This window comes from Ursus arctos, unplaced genomic scaffold (genome assembly GCF_023065955.2).
Source record: "Ursus arctos isolate Adak ecotype North America unplaced genomic scaffold, UrsArc2.0 scaffold_7, whole genome shotgun sequence".
Lineage (NCBI taxonomy): Eukaryota > Metazoa > Chordata > Mammalia > Carnivora > Ursidae > Ursus > Ursus arctos.
In genome coordinates this window covers 27,337,934-27,364,854 of record NW_026623089.1, presented here as the reverse complement: position 1 = coordinate 27,364,854, position 26,921 = coordinate 27,337,934, and the positions used below count along the sequence as shown (strand labels likewise).

General features: G+C 43.5%; 1 protein-coding gene across 3 annotated transcripts in view; it reads right to left on the bottom strand.

Moving 5' to 3' along the window:
* PKD2L1 (polycystin 2 like 1, transient receptor potential cation channel) overlaps positions 1–26,921 on the bottom strand; it is a 128,539-nt gene that overhangs the window by 13,489 nt on the left and 88,129 nt on the right. Inside the window, exons 7-10 of one of the 3 annotated variants that reach the window (XM_057308579.1) lie at positions 18,776–21,246; positions 16,644–16,756; positions 16,022–16,304; positions 15,376–15,489 (exon numbers count right to left, since the gene is read on the bottom strand). In XM_057308579.1, the coding sequence (XP_057164562.1) occupies positions 15,376–15,489; positions 16,022–16,256 (349 nt within the window). In that variant the 5' untranslated portion in view covers positions 16,257–16,304; positions 16,644–16,756; positions 18,776–21,246. Of the gene's footprint in view, positions 1–7,999; positions 9,700–15,375; positions 15,490–16,021; positions 16,305–16,643; positions 16,757–18,775; positions 21,247–26,921 lie in introns of those variants that run through there. The other 2 variants (XM_057308578.1, XM_057308580.1) reach the window with 2 other exon arrangements.

Here is a 26,921-nt window from a genome sequence, read left to right as displayed (position 1 = left end):
CCCTGCTCATGTATGCACTCAGAATGAATTTATTGTTGTAGAATGAGCATGAGCTCTGGAGCTAGACTGACCTAGGTTCAAATCCTAGCTCTGTCACTTGTGATATAGACTTGGGCTCTGAGTCCCAGATTCCTCATCACTAAATGGGGGTATACAATATCTTTCTTGTAATTTCATGAAGATGAAAGATGATGTCTTTAGAATGCATTGAACACAGTGGGTGCTTAACAACTAGTTCTAGTCACCCCATTATATGCTCCTCTGGGGACAAGAACTATGTTTCATACATTTAGCAAAGTGCCTGGTTTAATACTTTCTCAATGAGTGTTTGTTGGGCTGAATCAAACATGGGGGAAAAACCCACAAAAAGAATAAAATGAAATAAATGAATAATTTTCAAACAAAACAAAGTGTTATGACTCCATATTTGACACATGGCAGCAAAGTCCTCAAAATAGTCAAGGATAATTCCTATTTCGTAGATGTTGGAAGGAGGCTGGAATGTTCCACAGTCCAAAGAAAGCAACAAATTCATAGTCCTAGGTAAGAGAAACAAAGCCAGTCCTTAGCTGGGTTAGGGAGCAAGTACAGTTGGCCAGTAATGCTTATACAATGTGATGATAGAAATGTTGATGGCACAGCTCAATCCTCCTAATATGTCAACCATCCAGAACATGAGGTGAGTACCAGGCTTAGAGGTTACTGCAATCTGAACCCAAAAGCAGGGCAGAGGAAGCCCAGGATTGCTACATGGAGTGATGATTTCAGCTCCTATGTCTCTCCCCATCATAATATGATATGGTGACTGCAATTCTGACCGCATCAGAATTACTTGGAAGGCTTATTAAAACACAGACTGCTATAGCATGGGGCTCAGTAATGTTCGTTTCCAATACATTCTCATGTAATGTTGATGCCACTGGTTCTGGGACCACACTACAACCACTGCCTTGACCTGTTGCTACATAATCCCACTTGTCTTTTATAGAGTAGTCAAGAAGGCAGGTGTTTCCCAGTGCCTGTTTTCATGATTCTCAAACCTGGGAGTGAGGAAGAAGAAATAACATCTTTCCCAAGAGGGTCTCAGAACCTTCCTTCTGAGATAGAAAGGGATAGGAAAGCTTTTACAAACTACACAGACGTCTTAGAACACCACCTCCTCACTCTGAGGGAAAATCACCGAATCTATTGCCCTGTGGGGTCACCGGCAGTCATAGGAGTGGACCACATCCTTCCAGCATATTGTAGGAGAAAAAGATTGAAAACAACTTGTTGATCGTTCCTATTGTCTTCTTTCCCCCAAGCATTTCCATTCCGGTAAATCATTTGACTTTACCATGAAGAACCAGCTTGTCTAAGTGAAACACCCAGTTCAGAGCTTTCTGAATCTGACAGGGACTCAGCATATCCATTCTACCATCATCCTTCTCCATGTCAGGAGAACGAATAGACCAGAGTAGCCATTTATTACCTCACAACATCTATTATATGCCTTATGCTAAGTGCTTGACATGCCTATTTCATTTAATCCTACAACAGCACTATAAATATATTAGGTGATATTATTATCGTCCCTATTTTCCAGTCTCAAACAGCTGAAGAAACCTGCCCAAGGAGCCAGGATTCAAAGGCAAATCCATCTGCCCCCACAGTAAACTAATTCTGTTCTGCTCCTGGGACTAAGCTGTATCCAAGGAGTAGAAGTTATAGGAGCGACAATATAAACTCCATCAAAGGCAGAATTTCCTGACCACCAGTGCTCTCAAATTATGAAATGGACCACTCGCAAACACCCGTTTCATCTCTGACGGTGTCAGCAAGGACTGTCTGCAGAGGATCACACGGAGAGGGCTCCTGCCAGGGGCTTCCCTGGTTCCTTCCTTTAAGGTCCAGTGAAGGAGTGGAATTGCTCTGTTTCAAAAAGCAACACTAGACCAGGAAATGGGTGGGAACTGGAAGGAATCAGAATTTGAGTCAGTATGTGGAAGGTCCGTATGTCAGTACATTACTACCTTTTTAATATAGTGAGGGCCTCATTGCAGGAAGTTTTCAGACATTGGATAATGACTGCGTTGGAACACTATCAAGAAGATTCAGAGACCATGTGTTGGTCTCACAATCCAGCACGGAGTGTCTGATTTTTTTCTCTTGGACAGAAATTAAGTTCTCTTGCATAGATTACATCATGCCTTTTAACGCTGGCCTCAGATCGAATTCACAGTTGCTGAAAAATAACAGTAACTGACATCACAGACACATATTGTGCACTGGGCTTTGTACACATTGTCTCCAATAAGCCCATAAAAACCTCATAAAGTAGGAACTACCATCTGCATTTTATGCTATTAAGTAATTTGTCCAAAGGTCACATAGCAAGTAAGTAGAACTTGCGTTCAAACTCAGGTCTGTCTTACTCCAAAGACCATGAATTTAGCCACCATACATTACTCTACCATATTCTCTACCACTCAAATCCTTCTGATTAGGGACTCTGACTCTCCTGCCAAAAATCAAGCCAAATGTTTAGCATTACACAAGTTTGTAAGGCACCCTTATAAGAAAACTCTTTTTGGAGAGTCTAATATCTGAGTTAGGAGGTGAATTGCAAAAAGCATTTGATAAACTCGAAACATCACCATCTTAAAGGAAGCTCCAAATTCCTTCATTCAGGTATAAACAGATAATTGTATACAAATCTGTATCAAGAGTCACACTCTGCAATAGGTGAGTCCCAGAGGAGGAAAAACTCACATGCCCAAAAATGTTACCTGGGTTGTTCATAGTATCAAAAGATTGTGAACAACTTAAATGTCCTACAAAGAGGCAATATCGAAGTAGACTATGATATCATTGAGCCACTTAATGGAGTATTACACAGCCATTGAAATGGAAGTAAACACAGAATGCAAAATTGTTTCTGTGCTATCATGACAATAAAATATATTACAAAAATACTAGTTATGTAAAAACTTGAAGGAAAAATTGACTTTCTAACGAATAACGAGTAGTATAATCGGTGGGTTTTGTTTCTTTTCATTCCCATGGAGTTCAAGTAATGCTGTAGTAATAATACAATATAGAAATATTAAAATTATTTTTAAAAATCTGTCCACCTATTTATTTCCAAGTCATAGGTTGAAATTTCCAGGTGCTGGATACTGTACCGGACTTCGTGACTGCTTCCTTAAGATCCTCTCCTAGTTAATACCATGATTTTATTTGTGATGATATCACACCTCTGTGGATCATCTCACATATGTGGCTAGAAGCTGAATTCAACCCCGGCTCTAGGATTTGGACGGGAAGCTTAGGCCTAAATTCATTCACAGATGTCCCTCCCTTGGTGCCATTGCACCTTGAGGGATGACCATGTAACCCATCTCAGACCAAGGAGTCATGAAGAGAGAGTTCTGGAATCTTTTAGGACTTTCTCTCTCATAGTAGATATGAATGAGAAAGCCCCAGAGGATTCAGCCCCACGATGAAACTGATCGCACAGCTGGCAGAACTGAGTAACAAACGGACGGGGCTCGGGTGATGTCATTAAGTCACTGGATGGATCATCCCCGATGATTTGCCCTCCTTTGGACTTCCATTATCTAGACCATAAATCCCATATGGGTTAAGCCAGTTTTCACTGCATTTTATTTCGTTGCAACATGGTCCTTACTTATGGGAAAACCATGACATTTTCAAAGAGATCGCATTATTCTTGAGGAAAATAGAGCTAGAAAATCTTCTGCTACTGTTCGAATGTCTCTAGAGGGCAGTCGATGACTTTAGCATATTTGTGCCAAAGTCTACATTCATTAAAGTACATTATTACCCTATATTAGAGGGGGCTTGCTGACCAAGTCAACTGATGTTGATATTCTAGGAACATACCTACCATTAATTCCTCAAGGCTCTCCAAGCTTTATTTCTGGGTAAATCTAGGTCTCTAGAATACCATAAAAATTTACACACACACACACGTGCATACGTATGTTTATAAGCACTTATAAATGTATATATATGCATTTACACATACATACATATACAAATATGTATATATGTATGTATAGTGTGTGTGTGTGTGTGTGTGTGTGTATATATATATCCCTACTCTTAAAAATGCTTTAAGAATGAGGATTTAATATGGATATTGATGGAGGCAGATATAAAACACAGTCAAAAGAGAAGTAGCCTCAGTCTTGAATATTGCTTTTATCCCTTATGATACTCCATGACTCATATAAAATTCAACAAAGCCAACTCCCCCCAGAGCTAGGGTTGTGCACTGGGCTTTGCACACATTGTCTCCAATAAGCCCATAAAAACCTCAGGATTTGGACATTATTAATTTGTGTGTTTTTTCTTAGTCACCAGTGAGAACTGTGCACTGTTTATGTTTCTTCTTGCTTTGGCTGCCAGGAACCTCAGTCTTTGTTTTTATTTGCTGTACTTTTGTATACCTTAGATTTTCTGGTACAAGTTATCTTCCTCCCCTGTCTTTTCCCACTTTTTTGCTAAGTCTTTTTATTATAGTTCTAATGGGCTATATTTTATTGTGTCTGTGATTTTAATGTAAGCTGGCTTAGGTCCCTTTTAGACATAGGTGGGGCATAAATATATTATTATTAAAGATGTATGGCAGTAATAATTATTATTAATCATCATCATCATGAGCTTGGATAATAATTTTATCCATTCCAATGTTTATAGTAGAGACTGAATATTCTTGTCCTCTCTTTTGACCTGTTGGAAGACCTTCCCAGCTCAGAGCAGGAACGAGAAGTCCACAGTTACTTTGTGTGCCTACTTTCCCGGGTGATTGCCATACAGGCCTCATACGCTACTGAGCTCCTTTCTTGTTCTATGTGATGGGACTTAGCTGTCATTTTCTAACAGCACTCTCCTTGGGCAGGAGAGTGTCAATTGACAAAGAACCTTGAAGAGCTTGGATGTTCTGCCAGCAAGTGTGTAATTATAATTCCTTTATGTATCTATACCACTTCTTTATTGGAAACTCTGTGCCTTCAAGTTTTTGAAACTCAGAAGACAATTGCTCCTTCCTAAGCTGGATAGCTGTGAGGAAAAGTATGGAGGATGTTTCTCCGGAAATCTGGAGGTCTCTTCCCTCTACCCCCAAACCCAGCCCTGACAGTCATTATATGGACAGAACTCCCACTGTTCCATCAATCTTCCACTTGTTGAAGAGTTGGAAGTTCCTTGGGCTTTATTGATTTTATAAATTTACCCTGTGGCTACTCTGAAGGCCTCTTCCTAGTCCCTCTTATCACCTGGTTTGCTGAGAAGCTCTCTGAAACATCTCTCTACCTATTTCTTAGTTCACTGGATCCAGTTTGGCTTTGGTCCTATAATCTGGGAGGGAGGGAAGTTTTATGGTTACTCTTACAAGATGATTCTTCTTCCTTGTGAAATAAAATATAATGCCTTGAAACTGTCATTTCTTATGCCTCCCCAACAGCCTCTGATAATAGTTTCATAATAACTTAGCAAAACACCTTAATATGCACTCCTGGTGGAAAAGAATCAGGTCTCATCAGCCTCCCTGATGATTTTGTGTCAGGGAAGTTATAAGTGCCTTGGTTTCTCTGGGTTCCCATTAATTGTTGCCACTCCGATGTCAAACTATGGACAAGAATTCTTCTCCCCCTATTTGTCATAGACTACTAGTCATTTCCCTCCCCTTCTTACATGATCATGTAATTTTATGCAGAGGCACATGGCTGCCCAACTAATTACCACATTACCCAGCCTCCCTTGCAGCTAGTTATGGTGACTACTTGAACAAGTTCTGGTCAATGGAGTGTGAGTGGAGTGGTATGCTTCCACTTACAACTTCTGGATCCTATCATTAAAAGGAAGGAATATTCTTTCCCTTTCTACTTTCCTACTTCCTGAGAGCTGTAATAGGGACGTAAGAGCAGGAGCTGAAGCATGGGTAGAAGTCGCATGTTGAGAATGACAACACAAAGAGGTAGAAGCCAGTCTAGGCCCCACATGACTGTGGAGCCCCATATTAGTCCAGGGCTTCAAAACGCCTGGCACGGAGCCCAACCTGGGGCTCAATCTCATGACCCGAAGATCATGACCTGAGCTGAAATCACGAGTCAGACACTTAACTGACTGAGCCACCCACATGCCCCTGTATACGGCTTCTTATACAACTCAGATTGTTATGAGAGAGAGAAATAAATTATCTTATTTAAGCACTGTTACTACAGCTAAAACAATATCCTAACGGAAGCATTTCATGTGATTACATCCATATTAGATGGGTACTTTGGAAAAGGAATTTTTCTAGGAATTAGGGAAAAAGAGCTGAAGTCAACAAACTGACAACACAAAATTTCTATGTTAAGAAAAGTCAAATATAGGGGCGCCTGGGTGGCACAGCGGTTAAGCGTCTGCCTTCGGCTCAGGGCGTGATCCCGGCGTTATGGGATCAAGCCCCACATTAGGCTCCTCCGCTATGAGCCTGCTTCTTCCTCTCCCACTCCCCCTGCTTGTGTTCCCTCTCTCGCTGGCTGTCTCTATCTCTGTTGAATAAATACATAAAATCTTTAAAAAAAAGAAAAAAAAAGTCAAATATAATCACAGATCTCTCAGTTAAAACCATTTACTGAATATACGAAACCCTTTTTCCTTTGCTTAGTACAAGTTCCCTATTAAGAAATCCTCTTGTTGCTGCTGTCCTTCTTGGGCAATTCCTTCTTCCACCCACACATTCTAATTCATGCTATTAGGTCATTTAAAATTGAATTCCAAATGCCTCATGTTTCTTAAGATGGAAAGTAGGCAGAAGAAAATTGCAACTTAGAAATGAGGGAAGGGTTAAATCCTCAGAGCATTCACTAGAGGATTATAAACCCAATGCATTTCACTAAAATTCAAACATATTTATATGTGCCCAGAAAATGGCTGAAAGGATATACACCAAACAATGAATAGTGTTTAATAATAGTGGCCTTTAACATTTTCCATAATATTTTACTTTTTTTTTTAACAAGAACTATGTATTAGTTAAACTTTTGATAAGGATATTCCCATGGTTTGGGGGGAAGGGTAGAATTCTTTTGTAATGAAACGAAGAGAAACACTGCTCTATATTTTCCTTTCATACTGGCCCTTCCAAACTCTGACTCTGGCAAAGCTCTTGCATATTCATAGCCTGAGGCCTTAGTTGGCTCTTATTCCCAGCCCTGCCTTCTCCAGGGTGAGAGCCAATAATGTTAAAATAAAACAAAACAAAAAACACAAGCAAATGGCAATGACTTTGGGTCTCCTCAGACTTGAATGGTTGCCTGCTTCTGAGACCCACAAGAGTTCCGGTCTCTCTGAACATTTTGTCCTTCGACATCTTGCCACCATCCTGGAGCAAGCCCCCCCCCCCCCCCCCCCCGCCCCCGTCCCGGCCAGCATCCAGAGCGCGGCAGCTCACTCTTAAAAATTATTAGGAACTCCAAAAAGGTTTTATTTGGGTTATAGCTAACAATAATTACCTTATAGAAATTAAAAGTGAGGAAAAATTTAGATATTTATAATAATGATTCATTTAAAAATAATGATAACAAACCCCATATACATAAACAAACAACATATTTTTATGAAAAACAACTATTTCCTAAAACAATAAATAAATTCAGTGAGAAAATGGGATCGTTTAACATTTTTGCAAGCCTGTTTAATGTCCAGCTTGAAAGAAGATTGCTGGATTCTCGTATCTGCTTCAGAATTCAGTCTGCTGCTATATGCAGTTTTGGTTGAAGTATCTGAAGAAAACATGACCTCTCACAAATATGACGGTAAGGGAAAGGGTCTCGGGAAGCCCCATACTGAGCACACCTTGGAGAACACTGCCCTTTGCCTTGTATCTGTGACTAAAACCTCCACACAGGCCTAATGATCTGCCTCAACTTAAAATCCTAGGTTTACTGCAGTCACCACCTAATAGCATAAAGAGATAGTTATCAGTATTATTATAACCCCTTACCTGAGTCCCATGTTCCATAGTTTTCAAATGCAATGTTCTCCCATGCAATGTCTCTCAGTAGCTTATCAGGTATGGTCTGACCTTGCCCGTGAGCAGTTTTCCTAATGTTAAACGTCACAATTCAATCAAGTAAATTTTAAAGATCTAATTGGTTTTATTAGTTAAACCACGAATCAGGCAGCATCCCATCTAGCAAGTAGAGGCGAGCTCCAAAGGGCTACAGAAAAGGAAAGGTTTTTAAAGGTACAGAGGGAGTGGAAAAAAGGAAATTATCAGCAAAGAAGCCACTGTTTTTGGCAAGGTAGCCCTTCTATGGGGAATGGAAGGAGTCTATCCATAAATATCCTAGTGCCGGCCAAGAAATTCCCATGTTGACTGATTAAAGGTTACATTTTTGGGGGGTTGAAACTGCAATTAGCTTAGGTATTAAGTCTGGATTTACTGACATGGGACCTTAACCTAAGTGACACCGTTTGGGCCTGTGGTTTTATTTTTAACACGATGAATCATGAAATTCAACTTTATATGATCTGCTCAGGGCCATTTAGCTGGCAAGAGGCAGAGTCAATACTCAGACTCTTTATGAATGCTAACTACATGTTCTTTCTCTGGCTACTCACACCAGCAGAGCCCCAGACTGATCTCATCTACAAAAATTTAGAATATCTGGATTTTATCAGCTACTGCTGCCTGCTCTCCTGTACTTTATCAAAGCATAGTTATAGGTAAAAATTCCTTCCCTGATTCCAAGAACTGGCATTTAAATGTACTATAGTATTCCTAGAGACCAACGACAGCCCCACATGGGGGAAAACTACATGACAGGTTGTCACCTAGCATTGGACAACAGGATATGTCCAGGCTCACCCATCTTGTAACAGTGATCCAGGCCCTCATAATTCTGGGGCACCAGGGAATTCCGCTACAGCAAATATAGGCCAAAGTCTGCTGGTGGGACCCAAATCCCTATTATTTAGGTTGAGCTGACTCAGATGACCTCACTCTAGTACTAGAAGGACTTTGTAATTCACTGTGTCTGGATGGGCCACGGGTAGCTGAGTATGCTAAGAAAAGCATGAAATCATGATCCCATGGCCGGTCTTGATCCCTGGCAACTGCTTCTAGAGGCCCTAGTCTTTCTGATCTCAATAAGCATTATTCTGATGCTTTCTCAGATCTCAGGCTTCCAGTGGGTTAAACTTTACATTTCAATATTTTCCTAATTTATACCTTGATGTGGAATGAAAACTGATATTTATTGAAAGCCCACTATATGCCAGGCACTGTACTATTTGTACTTACTTATTTTCCACCAATCTCACAAAGGCAGTCATTATCATCATTCAATATATAAGGAAATCAGGACTTCCAGAGGTTTGAGTATCTTGATCTAGCTTGCAAAAGGCGATGGCTAGTAACTGGTTGCACCATCATTTGAACCATGTCATCTAATTCCAGGTCCCATGCTCTATCACCATTGCACCTTCACTAATGTCATGGTTCTATGTGACCAATTATCTTCTGCCATCATTACAGTCACATAGGGTATAGGAGCTCACCCGCAGACATTTTCTGAACCTCCAAATTTCTGTTCCTTTCCTTGTCAATTCTAGGAATGCTTGGTCAAGAAAGACATCTTCTATGGAGGTTCCTCAAATAATTAAAAACAGAATTACCATATGAACCAGCAATTTCATTTCTGGGTATTTATCTAAAGAAAATGATATCACTATCTCAAAAAAGGTATCTGCACCCCTATGTTCATTGCAGCATTATTTACAATAGCCAAGACATGAAAACAACCTAAGTGTCTGTTGACAAATGAATGGATAAAAAAAAAAAATGTGGTACATACCTACGAGGAATATTATTCATCCACCAAAAAAGGAAATGCTGCTATTTGCAACAACATGGATGGACATTAAGGACTTTATACTAAGTGAAATAAGTCAAAGACAGATACTGTATGTCACGTATATGTGGAATCTAAAGCAAAAACAAAACCCATCAAACTCATAGATACAGAGAACATATTGGTAGTTGCCAGACATAAAGGTGTGAGGGGAGAAGTGAAATTGGTGAGGTCAAAAGGTACAAAATTCCAATTTTAAGATAAACCAGTCCAGCATGGTGATGTCGTGTACAGCATGGTGACTACAGTTAACAATATTGTATTGTATATTTGAAGGTTGCTGAGAGACTAAATCTTAAAAATTCTCATCACAAGAAAAAATAGTAACTACGTATAGTGACGAATGTTAACTAAACTAATTGTGATCATTTCCCAATATATACATATATTAAATCATTATGTTTTATACCTAAAATGAATACAATGTTGTATACCAGTTATACCTCAATAAAGAAAAAAAGAAAGACATCTTCCTAGCCTCCAAATTTACTTCAGCCTCTCCTATTAATATAAGATTCCACCAATCTACGGACAGAACCTTGACATCCATTCAAAAACGGCAAAGTGAAAAGAGGTAGGCATTTCCTTACAACCAGTGATGAACAAAGAGCATCCAGCTGACATTTGTTCGTGTGTAGACACAAGTCCCCAAAGGCTGAGGGTCTCTGCCCTCCTCCCCAACTGCATGGTGACCAGATCCAGCCTTGTCCTGTCTTAGAACCGCTCCTAAACAGGGCCAGTCCCAGGTGCACCTTTGAGATAATAATACTGTCTCCTAAAACAAACAACCATTGTTTCCACACAAAGACCTTCAATGTTTCCTCTATCAACAAAAGGCTACAGCAATCCTGCCAAGAAGACAAAGAGCTGGAAGGCCTTTCATAACTATCATGATGGTGGGAGGGGAGGAGTGGAGGCAGGAAGATCATTCTCCAGCGCTTTCTATGCGGAGGAATAGGACCAACTCCACCCATCAGGGACCAGTCTGAATTACTGATCATTCCTGGACTATTCATAATGACAATAAAAACGGCTTACTAATCTGTGAAATGGAAATAATATCTATCCCTTACAGGACTGCTGTCAGGATCAAATGAGATAATAGGTATACGAGCTCTTTGTAAGGTTGAAAAGGCTGCCCAACTGATATGGTTACTGTGGGAAGATAGATGGCTCACCCACATTGCCTGCATAAGAACGATAGCTCTATTTTAGCTGATGAAACTCCAAATAGCTCTGGTATCTAGCTCCACCCAGATCCTAGAATAAAGCATAAGGGAGAAGAAATGTGGTCAGTGTGGCTGACCACTATAGTCTATGAGCCTGTTAGGCTATTTTTCCTACCCCCAGGAACCCAAATTCTGGAAATGAGCCCCCTGGTGGTTGGTCCCTCACCTAGGGTTTAATGCTCCAAGCCTCACCCCCATCCCCTCCCTTGTCCCTCTTAAAACAGTTTAAGCAATTTACACAAAAGTAGATTTACATAATAAATTAAAGCATGAGAAAATTATCTATCCTCACTGGTGATCAAAGACAAATTAAGGCAAATTGTACCATTTTATGCCTACTTAATAATAAAAACTAAAAATGAGAATATCCAATGTTGGCGAGACTGTGACAAAATTGGTATGATCTTAGAGTACTAGTGGCATAATAAATTTGTATGGTCCCCTACAAAGGCAAAATGACAGCACATAAGCAAATACGAAGAAGGTATTCCTATCTTTTGTTCTAGCATCTCCCTTCCTGGAAATTCCCGAGGAAATACTTTAACAGAAATGGCTAGCAAGTATAGCTAAATATATTTACCTACAGTTGGCAAATATTTAAATAACAAGAGAAATGCTTTAGTTAATTGTGATGTGACTGTAGTCATTAAAATGAAAATATAAAACCTACTTACAAACATGAGGAAATATTTCAGATATAATTTGTAAGTGAAAGGGAACCATATGAGGGGCGCCTGGATTGGTTGAGTTGGTTAAGCCGCTGCCTTTGGCTCAGGTCCTGAGCAGCTCCCTGCTCAGCAGGGGAATCTGCTTCTGCCCCTCCCTCCCTGCTCAGCCTCTCTCACTCTCTCTCTGAAATGAATAGGTAAAATCTTAAGAAGAAAGAAGGAAAGAAAGAAAGAAAGAAAGAAAGAAAGAAAGAAAGAAAGAAAGAAAGAAAGAAAGAAAGAAAGAAAAAGAAAGAGAGAAAGAGAACCATATGATACAAATAGGTAAAATATATAAATATATGGATAAGGGCTGATAATAAGTGACGATATCTTTGGTGTTGTGGTGGTAAACTGTAGGTGAATTATATTTCAAAATGTTCTTTAATGTTTTTATATCATTAAAAAAATACAGCAATAAAAAGAAAAAAGTAATCAGCCAGTAGAATTCAAAATTATGCTTTTACTAAGGTAGGACACGTAGTTATCCTTGCTAAGATGTTGACAGGTGTTAATAGATTAATGTGTAACACATTTGGTGCAGAGAGGCTGTAGAAGACTCTAGTTAAAAGCCTCAAAACTTGAGTTAGGAATTGGATTCCTGCTTCTGCCACTTACTTGCTGTGTGGCCTTGGGCAAGCTATTTGACATATCCAAAACTTCCCTGATTTACAAAATGGAAGTGATAACAGAACCAGTATCCTAGAATCACTGTGCAAAGTCAATAAGATAAGGTACACAGTGTAGTGCTTTTATTCAATAAAAGGTTGGTGTGTGTGCTGTTAATAACAATGATAATGGTGGTGGTTGTAGTGATTAACTGAGGTCTTCCAGAGAAAATGCCTTAACTTACATCATGCTGTTCAAATTATATTATCCCTATATGTGAAGCCAACTACAAACCAGATAGACCTTGCTTTTTAGAGCAGTTTTAGGTTCAAAGCAGAATTGAATGGAAGGTATAGAGATTTCCCGTATACCCTTGCCTCTACGTAGGGACAGCCTTCCCCATATTCAAAATTCCCCACCAGAGTGGCACGTTTACTATAATCGATGAGCCTACATTGACACATTAATAAGTCCATACTTTACATTAGGTGTTGTACATTATATGGGCTTGGACAAATGTATAATGACTTGTATCTACCATAATATTGTCATATAGAGTTGTTTCACTGTCTTAAAAATTCTCTGCACGCCACCTATTCATCTCCCTCCCCTTGCAGATCCATGGCAGCCACTGATCCTTTTAGTATCTCCATAGTTTTGCCTTTCTCAAAGTGTCATACAGTAAGAATCATATAATATGTATCCCTTTCAGATTTGCTTCTTTCTTGAAAGGTATTTTTTATAACCAGTCTGGAGCACCAAGTAAGTATTTTGAAATTCCACTAGGTAACACTAAGATAATTACTATCAGTGATTGTGTTAGATTATTTATATATGTAATTTCCATAAGTATTATTCTCTTTGTTCTACCAACAAGGAAGTGCCCAAAGTCACAAAACCAGTAAGTGGCAGAACTGGTATTTGAATCCAGTTAGTCTAACTCCAATGTTTATATCTTTCCATTATGCCACAGTGTTTACCCTAATGCCAAATATGGGTCCTAGAGCATCTGAACCCAGTCATAGGAACTGACAGGGAAAAGCACACGATAAAGTTGCATCTCCAACTACATGTCATTGAAGCTCTTAGAAGACAGCATCCTGATAGAACAATACAACAGCCACCATATTTTGTGTCAGATTTTATGGCTAGGACTTGCATTCCTATCATTAGGCAGGAGAGCTTAGCACAGACTAGCAAAATTACAAAGATCTAGTTCAATGTTTCTTAACCTTTTTTGGCATTATCCCTCAACTCAGGGGCGTCTTTAGACATTTTCTTCCTAATCACCCCTCACCCCAATTAAATTTTAATAGCACATAAATACTACATTTGTTTATGTACTGTGGCCTTTTCTGGGGCCAAAAACTTTTGCAATATCTAAGTTGGGTTTTTTTCTTTTTCTTTCTTTTTTTTTTTTTTTTTGCCCTCCAAGAAACTGTTTCTACCCCCTAGGGGGTATATAGTCCCCACTGAGAATATATAGTCTAGTTGCAGATGGTCAGAGCTCAGGGAGGCTGACAGGGAGCTGAGATGCCAGGGAGGTGAGGTCAGGACCTTGGAGAGTGCCAAAATAGCCCTACTGAGACCATGTCCAAGGCTCACTATTGCCTCTAGTTTTGCCTGAAAGAAGAAAGAGGCTTGGGAGAGGATGGGGACTAGGAAGCTCTTAACAGTACTCTTTTACTACATGTCAGAAGCGTCAAAATGTAAAGGACTTCAGAACCTTAGGCACATGCTGTTCTCCCTTCCCAGGAACTTCCCTTCTTTTCATCTTCCTTTCAAGGAGCTAAATCCTCCTCATCTTTCAGCTTCTGGTTCAGATATCATTTCCTCTGCTGTCCTCACAAATTCCCCAAATCTAAATATAACTGAATTGCATCACAGAACTCTGTACTGGTCATATGCCCACGGAGTATTTTGTCCAGCACTGGGCATCATATAGGGAGGCCCATCATATAGGGAGGGCATCAGGTCAGGCGACCAGGGTGGTGACATTATGAAATATTTTTTACCATATGCCTATTTATTTACTGGTATTAGTTGCTCTTTACTGGGGTAATGACTTCATGAATATTATCTCATGTGAACCTCATATAATCCTATGGGATTGGATAGGTATGAATTAGGAAACTGAAACTCACAGAAATTATGCAACTTGCTCAAGTTTCCTCAACTGGTGAATGGTAGAGCCTGGTGTTTGTACCCAAGTCTGTGTAAATTCGGACCCTATACCTTCAATCAATAATTTTTTGACTCTAACCTTCCATGGTGCACTTGTTCTATCCTTTCACTTGGTCCTTGAAACTTAGACACCAAACCTTTCCAGTTTGTGTCTGTAGCTAGAACTTCAAACAAGCTTCCTTCAGTGCCTGTGGCATGGTGGCCTCTCACATGGAAGAATCTCAGCTGCATTGACCACGACTACACTACTTGCATCTTTAGCCCTTTGATTGGGTATCTGAGCTCTAAGGCCTGCTGAAATCTTTCTCCTTCTGCCTTTAAAGAAATGGAGATCAGACCTAGCATAATAACCACATGAAACCCAGCAAAATATTTTTCGTTCTAAACCGAAAGGAACTGTTTTCTACTTTTTCAGAAGGGTAAAAACTTCCACTCGCCAACGGAACATGGTGGTTGCTGGGTTGGTGTCAGGAACGTGAACTTAAAAACCATGTTATTTCCCTTGTAACAAAGTAACTTTAACAGCTTTCTCACCATCTGCCTTCTTCTCCTGACCTCAGGGACAAGTTCTTTTTAATCGAAATATCTTAAGCTGAAAAGGTAATCAGTCCGAGGACACAGCCTGCTCCCACAGACAGAGGCTGTCTCCACAGGCATTGCTGCAGAAGCGTGTACACAGACATACATACAGACACTTCTCACAGTCAGATGTACACAGAGACAGATGTTACTCACAAAGACAGATGTCCACCAGGAACACGATGTATACTAACAGCTCCCGCAGGGTGGTCTTGACGTAAAGCTCCCGGTTCTCAGCTGTGTTCTCAGTCAGAGTTGTTCCCCAAAGTCCTAAGGGACATTGGAGAGATGCCTAGGATTGCCACCAGCAGGGTTGCTCCCAGGTGCCTGACCCACCAGTCCCTGGATTTTACTCCCATTTCTACCTCGGCCCTTTGCTCACCCATCACCTTGTATGTTGGCTGACTCTGGCTACTCTAACCACACTCAAGCCTGCCCTCCTTCATCAAACACCCTGAGGTAGACCATGGAAAAGACTTTGGGTAGCCGAGGATGAAGACATGGAAAGGAGGTCCTTGTTTCAGGTGGAGCAGTCTGGGGGATCATCACAAACCTGTCCTCCCTCAAGCTAACTCCCTCCATACCCTTCTGGGCCCCCAGAGATAACTGTACCAGGTTCTCCTTCTAAGAGACCACTACACTGGCCTCTGTGTTCTGGGGCCTTTAGCTCTAACAGACAATTCATAAAGCCCAAAGAGCCTGAGATCCCACCTCTTCTTCAGGTCACATCTGCCCCCCAAAAGCTTTTGGGACTCCTTTCCTAACTCCAGTATCCCAGGAGAACCTTCCTCCCACCAGGTACCTCTGATGCCACGACAGATCTGGAAGCAGCAGCTGGATACCAGGGTCCTGCATGCCTTCTCCCGGGGTCCATCTTCAGGCTTTTTGGGTTGGGGCTGGGGGGGCGCTGCCCTGGATATGGTGCAGACCTTCAGTGTCCCATGTGGGGAGGGGGGACCACTGTAGGCAGGGTTGTCCCAGGCTCCACTCCCCATCTTTTGGAGCTCTTGCCCCTCGGGACTTTCCACAGCATTCATGGGGGTAATGAGGTAGGGGGCCTGGGTACCTCAGGTACCCACTGTCACCTGAAGAAAGAGGGAGCAAAGACACAACCCAGTCTAGCCAGCAGAAGGCAAAGGAGCAGGAGAGCAGCTGGTGTCAGGAAGCCTCTGCTTCCTGCCTTTTGTAGAGGGAATCTGTACCGGCTGGGGGGAGGAGGCAGGTGGGAGGGAGTGGGGAATGGTTATCAGTCGCTTCAGAGGCTCTTTCTCTCTTCCTCTAGCTTCAGGAAAGGGGGTGGAAGGGAGCTGGAAGGCAGGGGTTTGGCAGGAGAGAGAGAAGACTGGGAGGGGGATGTGGAGACTGGGGTGGAAGGAAGGAGGGGTGAGCGAGGCCAGTGCTGGGGGGAGAGGAGGGCTGCTTACAGAAGGGGCCTGGTAGACAGGTGGTCCCAGTCAGACAGGAGAGGAGATGAAAGCACCATGGGAGGAGCTGGCAGACTCCACTTCAGGTCTGGGCTAATTTTCACTAAAAGCTCCTGAAAGGGCCGACATGGATTGGGCTGCAGACCAAGGGCAGGGACAGGAGACCAGAAAGTGCTGCCTCTCTTCCAGGCTCATTCAATGGCATCTGAGTCTCCTTTAATGTCTCACCTTGAGTTGTCCCACGGTGGGGTGGAGAAGGGCAGCTACCCTCCCTCACTCCACCCCTATAGCTGGGCGAAAAGCTAGTGGCAGGAGGAGCCTATGTTTTGGACACTTAAGGGTCAGGGTCTTGGACTGCCATTGAGATGGGGGGCAGAGAGGGGGACACTACAGAGTTCCAGATTGTCTGTAGCCTTCTGAGGTCTGCCCTCATATGACGTATGAGGGAACTACACTGACAGAAGGGTATTCCTTAAGAGTGGGGGCTTAGCCTAGGGAAGAGCCTAAACCCTGATTGGGAGATTGCATCAGACAGCAAAGGGCAAGAACAGTGTGACTTGGGACTCTTTAAGAGGAGTGGATGTCTGGACCCAGTTCAGCTGACCACTTTATCTTATGGCTCTTAGTACTAACCTGAGGGCTATTAAGCACGAGCACAAAATGGAACTATGAGAGGTATCAGAGCCGATCTGCTTTCTTTTCAATCTCAGGTGTCTGTGCCCCCAGCACACCCCTGCCTAGGCCCCGCTCCAGCCTCTGATCACTTGCCCTGGCTCCCCTACAAGCATGTTCTATGGCCCAGAATGGTACTGACCCCACAGGTGCAGGGGGTTTCCTCCTCCTTGATGGCCGGAGTGGGGGCTGCCCTCTTTCCAGCTGCTGGTTCCCCATCTGGGTCATTCTATTGCTCCACTTGACCGAAGCCCACCTTCCCCCTCAGTCAAACACCAGCCTAGTGGAAGTCACCAGTCCTGAGTGTTCCCATAAAGAGATCCTGATCCCAGACCACCCAAGGCTGGCCTCGGGTCCTTGATAAACAGGTGCTCTCCAACACCTAAGAAAGGGTTGGAAAAGCAGCAGCTCTCTCACCCTGGCTCTGCAGCATGGCTGTTCTGCCCCAGTCCCAGACACGGTGAGGGAATGAACTCTGTCTGGGCTGGAGTCAAGGCCTCTCTGTGAGATTCCCTAGAGGGAAGAGCTTCATCTCTATATTTTAGCAGCTAATGAGACATATTCCAAGGTGCTTGTTTTCTTTGGGAAGACAAAAGACCATTTTGTGTGAAATCAGCTGACAGTGAAGGAATAGGAGCTGCTGCCTCTCACCCACAAGCTTTTCAAACAATTTCAAAAGGACCTCTGGCTTGCAAAACGGAGCATTAGGACAGGGGTAATGAACAGGAAGCTAGCAGTATAGTTCAAAGAAGCAGGGAGAGGAACCAGAGATGGCTTCTGATTCCTTGGGGGAGAATGTTATATTCCGAGGGAGGCTTGTGATCAACAGGGGTTTGGGTGGACTCAAAGAGGTTCATCATGCGACAGGTCCCACACCCTTGTGACCTTAAGGCCAGAGCTGGACTGCTTTATTCACGGTCGCCCACTGACAAACATTGCCTTTCCCTGCTCAGTCTTGAGCATTCCCCATGTGTGTGGATCAACCCATAATAACCCCGGGAGCGCGGGTTATGCAACCAAGCTTGAGAAATTTTCTCAAAAAGTGCTGCTCATTCCGACGTTGTTTCGTCTTACTCAAGAAGTCCTAAGTATGGCAATCAAGTGGGAGCTCCTGATGCTTTCGTCTGGCAGTTCTTCGTGTCCTCGAGTTTCAATGGCACTTGATTTTTCCAGAGTGGCCAGTTAATAAGGGCAGCCAATACCAGAGTCCTGTGGCCCTGGTTGCCTTTTAACAATTTTGCAACACCCGAGAGGCTTGACCTTGAAACCCAAAATACCGGTTTAACTCTTGGTTCAGCAACTTACTAATTGTATAGTTTTTGGCAAGTCCCTTTGACACTTAGTTCATATATCTACAAAGTGTTCGTATTAAAGCCTGCCCTGCTGACCTGAAGGACTGATTTAGCATTAAGACAGTAAATACAGAAACCTTTATAAACTGTGTGCTATAGTTATCTTACCATAGCGTCCACCCTTGTGTCCTCCACTCATCCACAGCAATTCAGGTTTCAGGGACATGCCTTCAGTCAGGACTCCGTCGTCATTATCTCTGAGAGACAGGGGCCCCAGAACCCTCTGTCTCCACCCCATCCCATTCCAGCTGACACCAGCAGAGTGGAATGATGGCATTTCACCTGGAGACTATTGTAACAGTACTCTGGAAAGAAAATAGCTCTTAGAGGAGTTTTATGAGCACATGGCAAGTCTTACTGTCCATCAGAACCCAAAGTACTTCATTATGATGGCTCTTAGCCCACTTGGTGAATTGGTCCCATTGCTTCACTGGGATACATTTTTTGGTTGTAAGCTATCCTATTGCACACACCAGAAAAAGGATTACCACATTTCTGCCAGCAGTTCACTCCTTTTTCATGCCATGCCCATCCTAGCCAGGCTCTTCAGTGCCACTCAGATCCACTAGGTCCTGACAGAGAGCCCAGAGACAGCAAAGGCCATAGGATGGAAACTTGTGGCTCATTTTCCTATAAGTTCTCCATGTAAATTCCCCCAAGATAAGCCACCTTCCATATTCTAGAGAAAGGAATCCTGGGGCAACTCACGGTCCAGATTCTATAGGGAGAAGCTTCAAATCACCTTCTGTGTTTTACATAGTGACCCTCAACTTTTTCCACCCCAATAAACATAAATAATAGGGCACACCCTGTAAGTAACAGTGGCTCACTATGGCAATGATTCTCAATGGAAGACGCTGGAGATCACTTATCTATAAGAAAATCCTGCATGTAAGGGCTTACCCTTCACCAATACACCACCAGCCATTTGTGTGGCAAAAATACTGAAAGTTGAGTAGCTGAAGTTTTCAGCAACAGACACGGCGGACCCAGCAAACTGACATGAGTAGGCTAATCCCAAGGGAGTCCCCTCTCTCTGTTTTTGTACAATAAACATCATAGCACTGTGCCGGGGCTGCCACAAGCCACAGCTCCTTAGAACAGACAAGTCAGATCCATTGGAAGATTCAGGTGTATGAAGTCCTGTTGCAGCTGTCCCAGCCCAGAAAGCCAAAAAAAGAGCATTTTGTTGTATTTCCTCAGAGACTTCACAGAGAGGCTGGAGGAAACCCACTCCCCTCATCAAAATGACCCACTTCAGTCTTTTATTTCCTTCCTATTACCTCCTGGGCTTAACAAGTCCTGCTGGAATACATTTTGTATCTTCATCTCTCCAAAGACAGCCTTTTTAAATGAGCCCTTCAGCTTTCCTCCCATCTCTAGAGAACCCTCCTGGACAACTATCCCTGTTTGCCCATGCCTTCTACACAAGATTGGACAGGGAGAGGGAACCAGCCAACACCCACGTGGTGGGAGATGGAGGATGCCAGCAACAGAGGATGCCATCAACGCAAATAAGGAAGTTAGTCTTCAGTTGCCTGGAAACTTGGGTCTGAGGCCATGATCATGCCCTCTGCTGAGTGTAGTCCAGACATGGAGGGCTCACATGGTCCTGAAGTAATCAGTCAGCATTATCGCTTAAGGCAGAGCTCCAGCTGCGGCAGGCAGGGCTCTGTATAGGGTGGTGAGGGTCAGCCCGGCCTCCTTTTACAGAGGGTGCAGCGGGGGAGGAAAGAGCTCCATGTGAGTAGGAGACACCAGACTAGAAAGAAAGGGGGTGAGGTGGAGGGGAAAGAAAGGCATGAGAGAGAAGAGGAATTATCCGGAAGAGGACCTGAGAGAACACAGTTCTTTCCTTCAGACCCATTCACCAAATTTCACAGGAGACCTGATGACTGATTGTCCCAAGCTTGTGAAGAGGGGAGACTGGAGCACCTGGGCATTCACTCTCCCAGCATCATTTCAGGGTCTTGGGGCAATCACCCAACACATCCCCTGTCCCAGCTTCTGAGGGCCCCATCACAGGGGACACATATTTTTCTATCCTGAGTCCTCATTCCAGTGATAATTCATCCCATGGGCATTTGCTGAGGGCCGACGATACAGGAGGGACTCTGGGATAAGGAGCAAGTAAGATCATCAGGGCCTCTGCCTCGTAGAACTTACATTCTGGTAAACAAGATAGGCATCAAGTAACTTGTGATTTGTGATCAGAAGAAGTGCTGCAAGGGAGAAGGACAGGGAGCAATGTGGCAGGAGACCCAAAGTTCTAAGGCAAATGAGGAATAGAGTCATGACTTCTGCCTCTCTTCCCCCTCTTGGCCCTGCAGTAAACAGGGTTGTCTGAGATTCAGAAATGTCTTACTGCTACTATACACAAGAAAACAGACTGAGTTTAATGACCAAACAAGGAAAAAGTTATGACAATGCAAGAAATGTTGCAACTTGCAGTAACCTTTATCCTTCATAGTCACAGGTGCCTGAGTTGAGCTCATCATGAAGGCTTTTGCATTACATTCCTTCTGAACACATGGAATCCAACCACTTTTCATTCCTGAAACCGATGATCTCCATGACACCTGGGAAAGAAGCAGAAATTAATTAGAGAGCTAGAGTAGTAAAACTACAAAGCGATGAAAAATTTCCTGCGGTGATGGCTTTACAGGTGTAGATTCACCTCCAGGCTCATCAAGTTGTATGCGTTTAGGATGTATAGCTTTTTGTATGTCGATCATACCTCAATAAAGGTCAATTCTGCACTTTAAAAAAATTTTCTGGATGGGAATTTGGAACCAAGAGCTTAATTTTCTTTTATTCTGTTCACCTTATACTCCCAAATCTAGAATTCTATCCTGATGTTTCTATCAGTATAATTGATAACAATTTTTTAAAACCTGAAAAAGAGGAAGCTCAAATATCCAACAATAGAAAAAATGTTAGATAAACAAGGATACGAGTTTGAAAAATATCTGTGAGTTAAGGATGTAGTTCTTTTTAAAGGGCAGGCAGGCCTCAGAAGAAGGACAGAGTAATGTGTTTATTGTTAGTTCTTTCTTTGGGGGCTAGAACTTGCTCCTCCTGCCCCATCTCCTTGAGAAGAGAGAATTGCATAGACTCGGATCCCCCCAAGAAACTTAGGACCCATCCAGCCTTCTCTTCCTTCAACTTGAGGTGGACTTTGGATGACACAAAAAGAAGCAGTTTTAGTATTAGAAAGGGTTTGTCGGGAAACTCTCACCCTGAACTCACCCAGAAGTGCGTGTGATACGGTATTGCCATTCATTAAAACCGGTGAGAAATTTGAAAAAAAGAAAAGAAAAAGGATATATACACAAGATGGGTTGTTGTGCAATCAACACTTTGAGTAGTATCTAATTTCATGAGAAAATGCTCATCATAATTCTGGCATATATATCTACAGAGTCCAAATTTTATGTGTAAATTAGATGCATAGAGAAAAAGGACTAATGTTAAAGAATTTAACAACATAGCAGTGATATCTCTGGGTGGATACTTTTTATTTTGCCAATTTTTGTTTTATTTTATTTTATTTTCGTTAATTTTTTTCTACAGTGATTATGAGCACTTTCATATTCAGAAAAAGAGTATTTTTAAAAAGCCAGTAGTCAGTAATTATTATGTTCATAAAGACTTGGGGTGCATTTTCATCTTAGACTCACAGAATCTCTTCGGTGGCTGCCTTCACCACGCTAGCTCTCCACACCAGCCAGGAATCACGAAAGTTCATTTTTTTAAATAAAGATTTTATTTATTTATTTGACAGAGATAGAGACAGCCAGCGAGAGAGGGAACGCAAGCAGGGGGAGTGGGAGAGGAAGAAGCAGGCTCCCAGCGGAGGAGCCTGATGTGGGGCTCGATCCCAGGACCCTGGGATCATGCCCTGAGCCGAAGGCAGACGCTTAACGACTGGGCCACCCAGGCGCCCCGAAAGTTCTTTTTTTTTTTCGAAAGTTCATTTTTTGACATGGGAGTCATCCATGCAATAGTTTTGCTTTTCACCTGCTTGCTCCAAGGCTCTGTATTAACTGTGACGTCCTCGGAGACTACAGCTGGGGAAGAATATGGGTGAAGCATGTGGTGAGTATGAGAACAGCAGCTCTGAGGAAGGAAGGTGACTGGGGTGGCAAGTGGAAAGGTCAAGACAGGAATTTTGCAACAAATGGCATTGAAATGGACTTTGAGGGGCGCCTGGGGGGCTCAGTCGGTTAAGCGTCTGCCTTCAGCTCAGATCATGACCCCAGGGTCCTGGGATCGAGTCCCCGCATGGGGCTCTCTGCTCAGTTGGGAGCCTGCTTCTTCCTCTCCCTCTGCCTGCCACTCTCCCTGCTTGTTCTCTCTCTGTCTGTCAAAGAAATGAAATCTTAAAAAAAAAAAAGAAAAGAAAAGAAATGGACTTGGGATGACACCCCTTGGAAAAGGGTGACAAATGTTTTCAGAAACACAAAGAAAGCATAGCCACCATCTATCAGCCACCCGCACGGCAGACGCCTTACGGTGCGTTATCTTAGTCAATTCTCACCCAGCCCGACGGGGTAGACTTTTATCGTTCCATTTTACAGGTAAAGAAATTGAGGATCCAAGAGATAACTTGTGCTGGAACCCGTCTTTGAGTCAGCTCTGTCTGACTACACTGAGAATGACTTCCTGTGTGTCATCCACACAGGGACAGCAGTGTGAGCAAAAGCGGGCAGGTGGGAACATTGCTCGCTCTTGTGGAAGAACAGTCCCACTGTTCTCACTGGAGAATAGGAAATAAGCCTGGAAAGAGGTTTGGGAGTGAATATGGAAGGCCTCAAATGCCAGACATGGAATTCATTCAGGCAACAGAAATGCAAGTGGATTCAGGCAAAAGAAAGGCAAGAAAGCTTCCAATCAGAGCAATGAAATGAAAGCTAATTTTATGAAACCTAATCGGACAATAAGGGTTTGATGTGGGGGGAGATTGGAAGCCAGGAAATCAGTTGGAAGGTTGCTGGGCTAGTTTAGGGACAGGAATGAAAAGTCTGAATGATGATGGTGACAGAAGACTAGAAAGGAATGGAAAGATATGTGAGGCATCTCAGAGGCAGGAGCTGCAGGAATTAGCGTCTGACTGGATGTAGAGTTCAAGGGAGAGCAAAATCAAAGGCGGCTGCAAGGTCTCAAACCCATACAACTGGACGGTCAGTGGTGCTCTTAATGGGATGGGGCGGGGGAAGAAGGATCAAAAGTAGGGTTCAGCATGAAATTCAGCTTTAGGTATGTGTGAGTCTAAAGGGTTAATGGGACACTCAGATGATGAAATTTGAAGGGTCACTGGACAATCTGGGTTAGAGTTGGAGACGGTAATAAACACTGGCGAGAACGATGGTGTAGCTAGATGTGTTTACTGGAACCACAGGAAGAGCTGAGATTGCCGAAGGATTGCATGAAGGGAGAAAGGATCTCAAGGAGTTGAGGGAGAAGGAAGAGGAGCCAGAAAGGGAGAGAACAAGCCATAAGAAAGGCAGGAAGAAAACCAAGAGTTTTCAAGACACAAAAGTCAGAGGAGGAATATTTTAAGAAGGGAGTGATTATTGACTGTATCAAACAGTGCTAAAGGGTCAAGGGTTCTGATAAATTAAAAGCCTTCAGGTGCTTAGACTAGAATCTCTCAGGTGACCTTGGAAAGTGAGAAGGCTGTGGACGCCTGATTTGGAGAAGTGGGGGTTTAGAGGTTAAAGAGTGGGTGGTGAGACAATAAAAGAAGTGGTCCGTTTAACTACACAAGTAATTTATCAAGTATTTCCTGAATACATACTGTATGAATTTCTTGCATATCTGTTTGGGGTTGTCCTAAGAAACTGAAACCAACCAACCTCATCTTCATGTTCTAAAAGCCTCCCTTGACTCCAACTCCTCTTATTGTGCTGGCTTTTAAAAACAGCTTTATTGAGGTATAATTCACATACCGTACAATTCACCCATTTAAAGTATACAATTCAATAACTTTCCGTATATTTATAGATATGTGCAACTATGGTGATAATTTTAAAGGAAGAACTTTTGGGCATACGGTTTGGAAGCCAACACCTACAATTAATGCTGCAAATGAGAGAGAAGGGGACCCCAACAAATTCTCCACTGGCACCCTCTTGAGCAGAGTCACAGAACAGAGTGGGAAGATGCAAAGATGCTTTGCCCAGAACGGCCACCAGGTGGCAGCAGAAGCATTGCCCTGCCTCAGTCCGTAAGAGACAAACCAGTTTGAAGAGATTGGCATTCAGAGGGTCCAGAGACTGTTCCTCCCCCCAGCTCCTTCCTGTTGCTAATTTTTTTCATCTACTCTAAACTCTAAAGTCCTGCTCACAGGTCCTAACTGACAGGGATTTATCATTCTGGAGCCCTAAGAAACTTCTGTGTTGATCTGGGTCTTCTGAGAAGCAGACACCAAGGCTGGGAGGCGGTTGTGAGGTTTTGAGGGAGACAGCTGTGAAAGAAAACTGGGCAGGCACCAGGGAAGGCGAGGAGAGCTGTGGGACCATGAGGTACGTCTTCCCCTGAGTGAAGGAGAGAGGGCGGGAAGGTTGGGTGGATTTCTGCAGCATAATTAGTCTAAGAAAGGTTTGCCAAGGCCTTCAGGGAACCAAAATAAACCATCATGGGAGTTCTGTGTCTCCCAGGATGGGGCCCACCTTAGTGTCCTTGCTAAGCCCAATTAGTGACCGGGCAGCTCCTAGGAAGCGGAAGTTCCCAGGCTGCTCACCTGGAAGTCTGGTCCAGGTGAACTCTCTTGGTCGATGAAACCCATTCTTTTGGAGAAGGGACAGCTTAGCCCTGAGGCAGCCCTTACTCTGCCAAGTGTCATCGGTGTTCCCCACCTCTTGAGGGGGACAATTCAATCCCCACCTCTCACCTCATGTGCTGAGTTCACCCTCCTACTCCCACCAGAGAATGGGCTCCTCCCATACCCTGCATCTGACTCTTCCTGCTCTCCTGGATTAATCCAGAAACAAGCATCCTCCCAAGCAAGATCTACTTTTTCCATGCCTCTGTCTTTGGTACCTTCTTGCTGATGAACCTGGAAACCCGAAGGTGGTGACAGGATTCGCTGTGTGCTGACTTTAGTCCTGACCCATGGGCCCAGGGCCCAGCCTGCTCTGGCAGGAAGCTGGTTGGCCAGCACCAGGCCCCATCCTTTTCCTGGGGTCCCCACTGCCTTAGGTGACCCTCCACAGGGACCTGAGTCGTTGGCAGTGTGGTCCTGGCCTCAGCCAAGGCCAGATACATGATAGAGCAGCCATAGCTTCGCCAGGTGGTCTAGAGGGCCAGGTAGCTCTTGGGGGGTCAGGATGAAGAAGCTGGCACTTGTCTAGGGAAAGCAGAGGTTTGGTAAGAAGAGTGTTAGGGGAGAAGACTGCTGGGTATCCAGCATGACAGGGACTGACTGGGTCAATGGCCCTGTGGGCCTCCCTGAGTGTCTTGGGGTGGAGGGGCCTGCTGTGTATGGGGCTCTGGGTTTGTCTCCTCTCTCCTCTTGGCTGGTTCTCAGCTAAAAGACAGGCTTGGGAGGGATAAGATGAATATAGCTGGCTCTCTGGGCTTCTGCTTGAAAGGAGGGCATGGGGAAACCAACAATTCTGCAAGAGTATGTCTGGTCCAGATGACTTTCCAAATCCAGAGTCCCCAAGGTAAATAAAAGGCAATAATTCCAGGCTTTAAAAGGGAATCCAGCCAGGGGCGCCTGGGTGGCTCAGTGGGTTAAGCATCTGCCCTTGGCTCAGGTCACGATCCCGGGGTCCTAGGAAACCCCGCATCTGGGCTCCCTGCTCAGCAGGGAGTCTGCTTCTCCCTCTCCCTCTGCTCCTCTCCCTCTCCCTCCCCCTCCACTCACGCTCTGTCTCTTGATTTCTCTCTCTCAAATAAGTTAATGAAATCTTTTTTAAAAGGCAGGGGGTCCAGCCAAATCCTGATGTGGGAACAGCAGAAAAACAGCCTGGAAATCGACCATGGTTACATTATTTTACACCTTAAATGCAAAGGTGAGGCTGAAGGCAAGCATGGGATTTTCCCTTTTCCCTCTTGGGCAGGGAGAGTGGAGAAGAAAGGTGGAATGGGGAGTGGAGTAGAAGGAAGATGCCTCTAGGAGATCAGGGGGCCTTCCAGACTGTAATTTGCCCAGGGTTTACAGAGCCTGGATGGGACTGCGGGGGCTGGGGTGGGTGGTGGCAGGACAGAAGAGAGATGGGACCCATCATGTCTCCTACCCACTCTC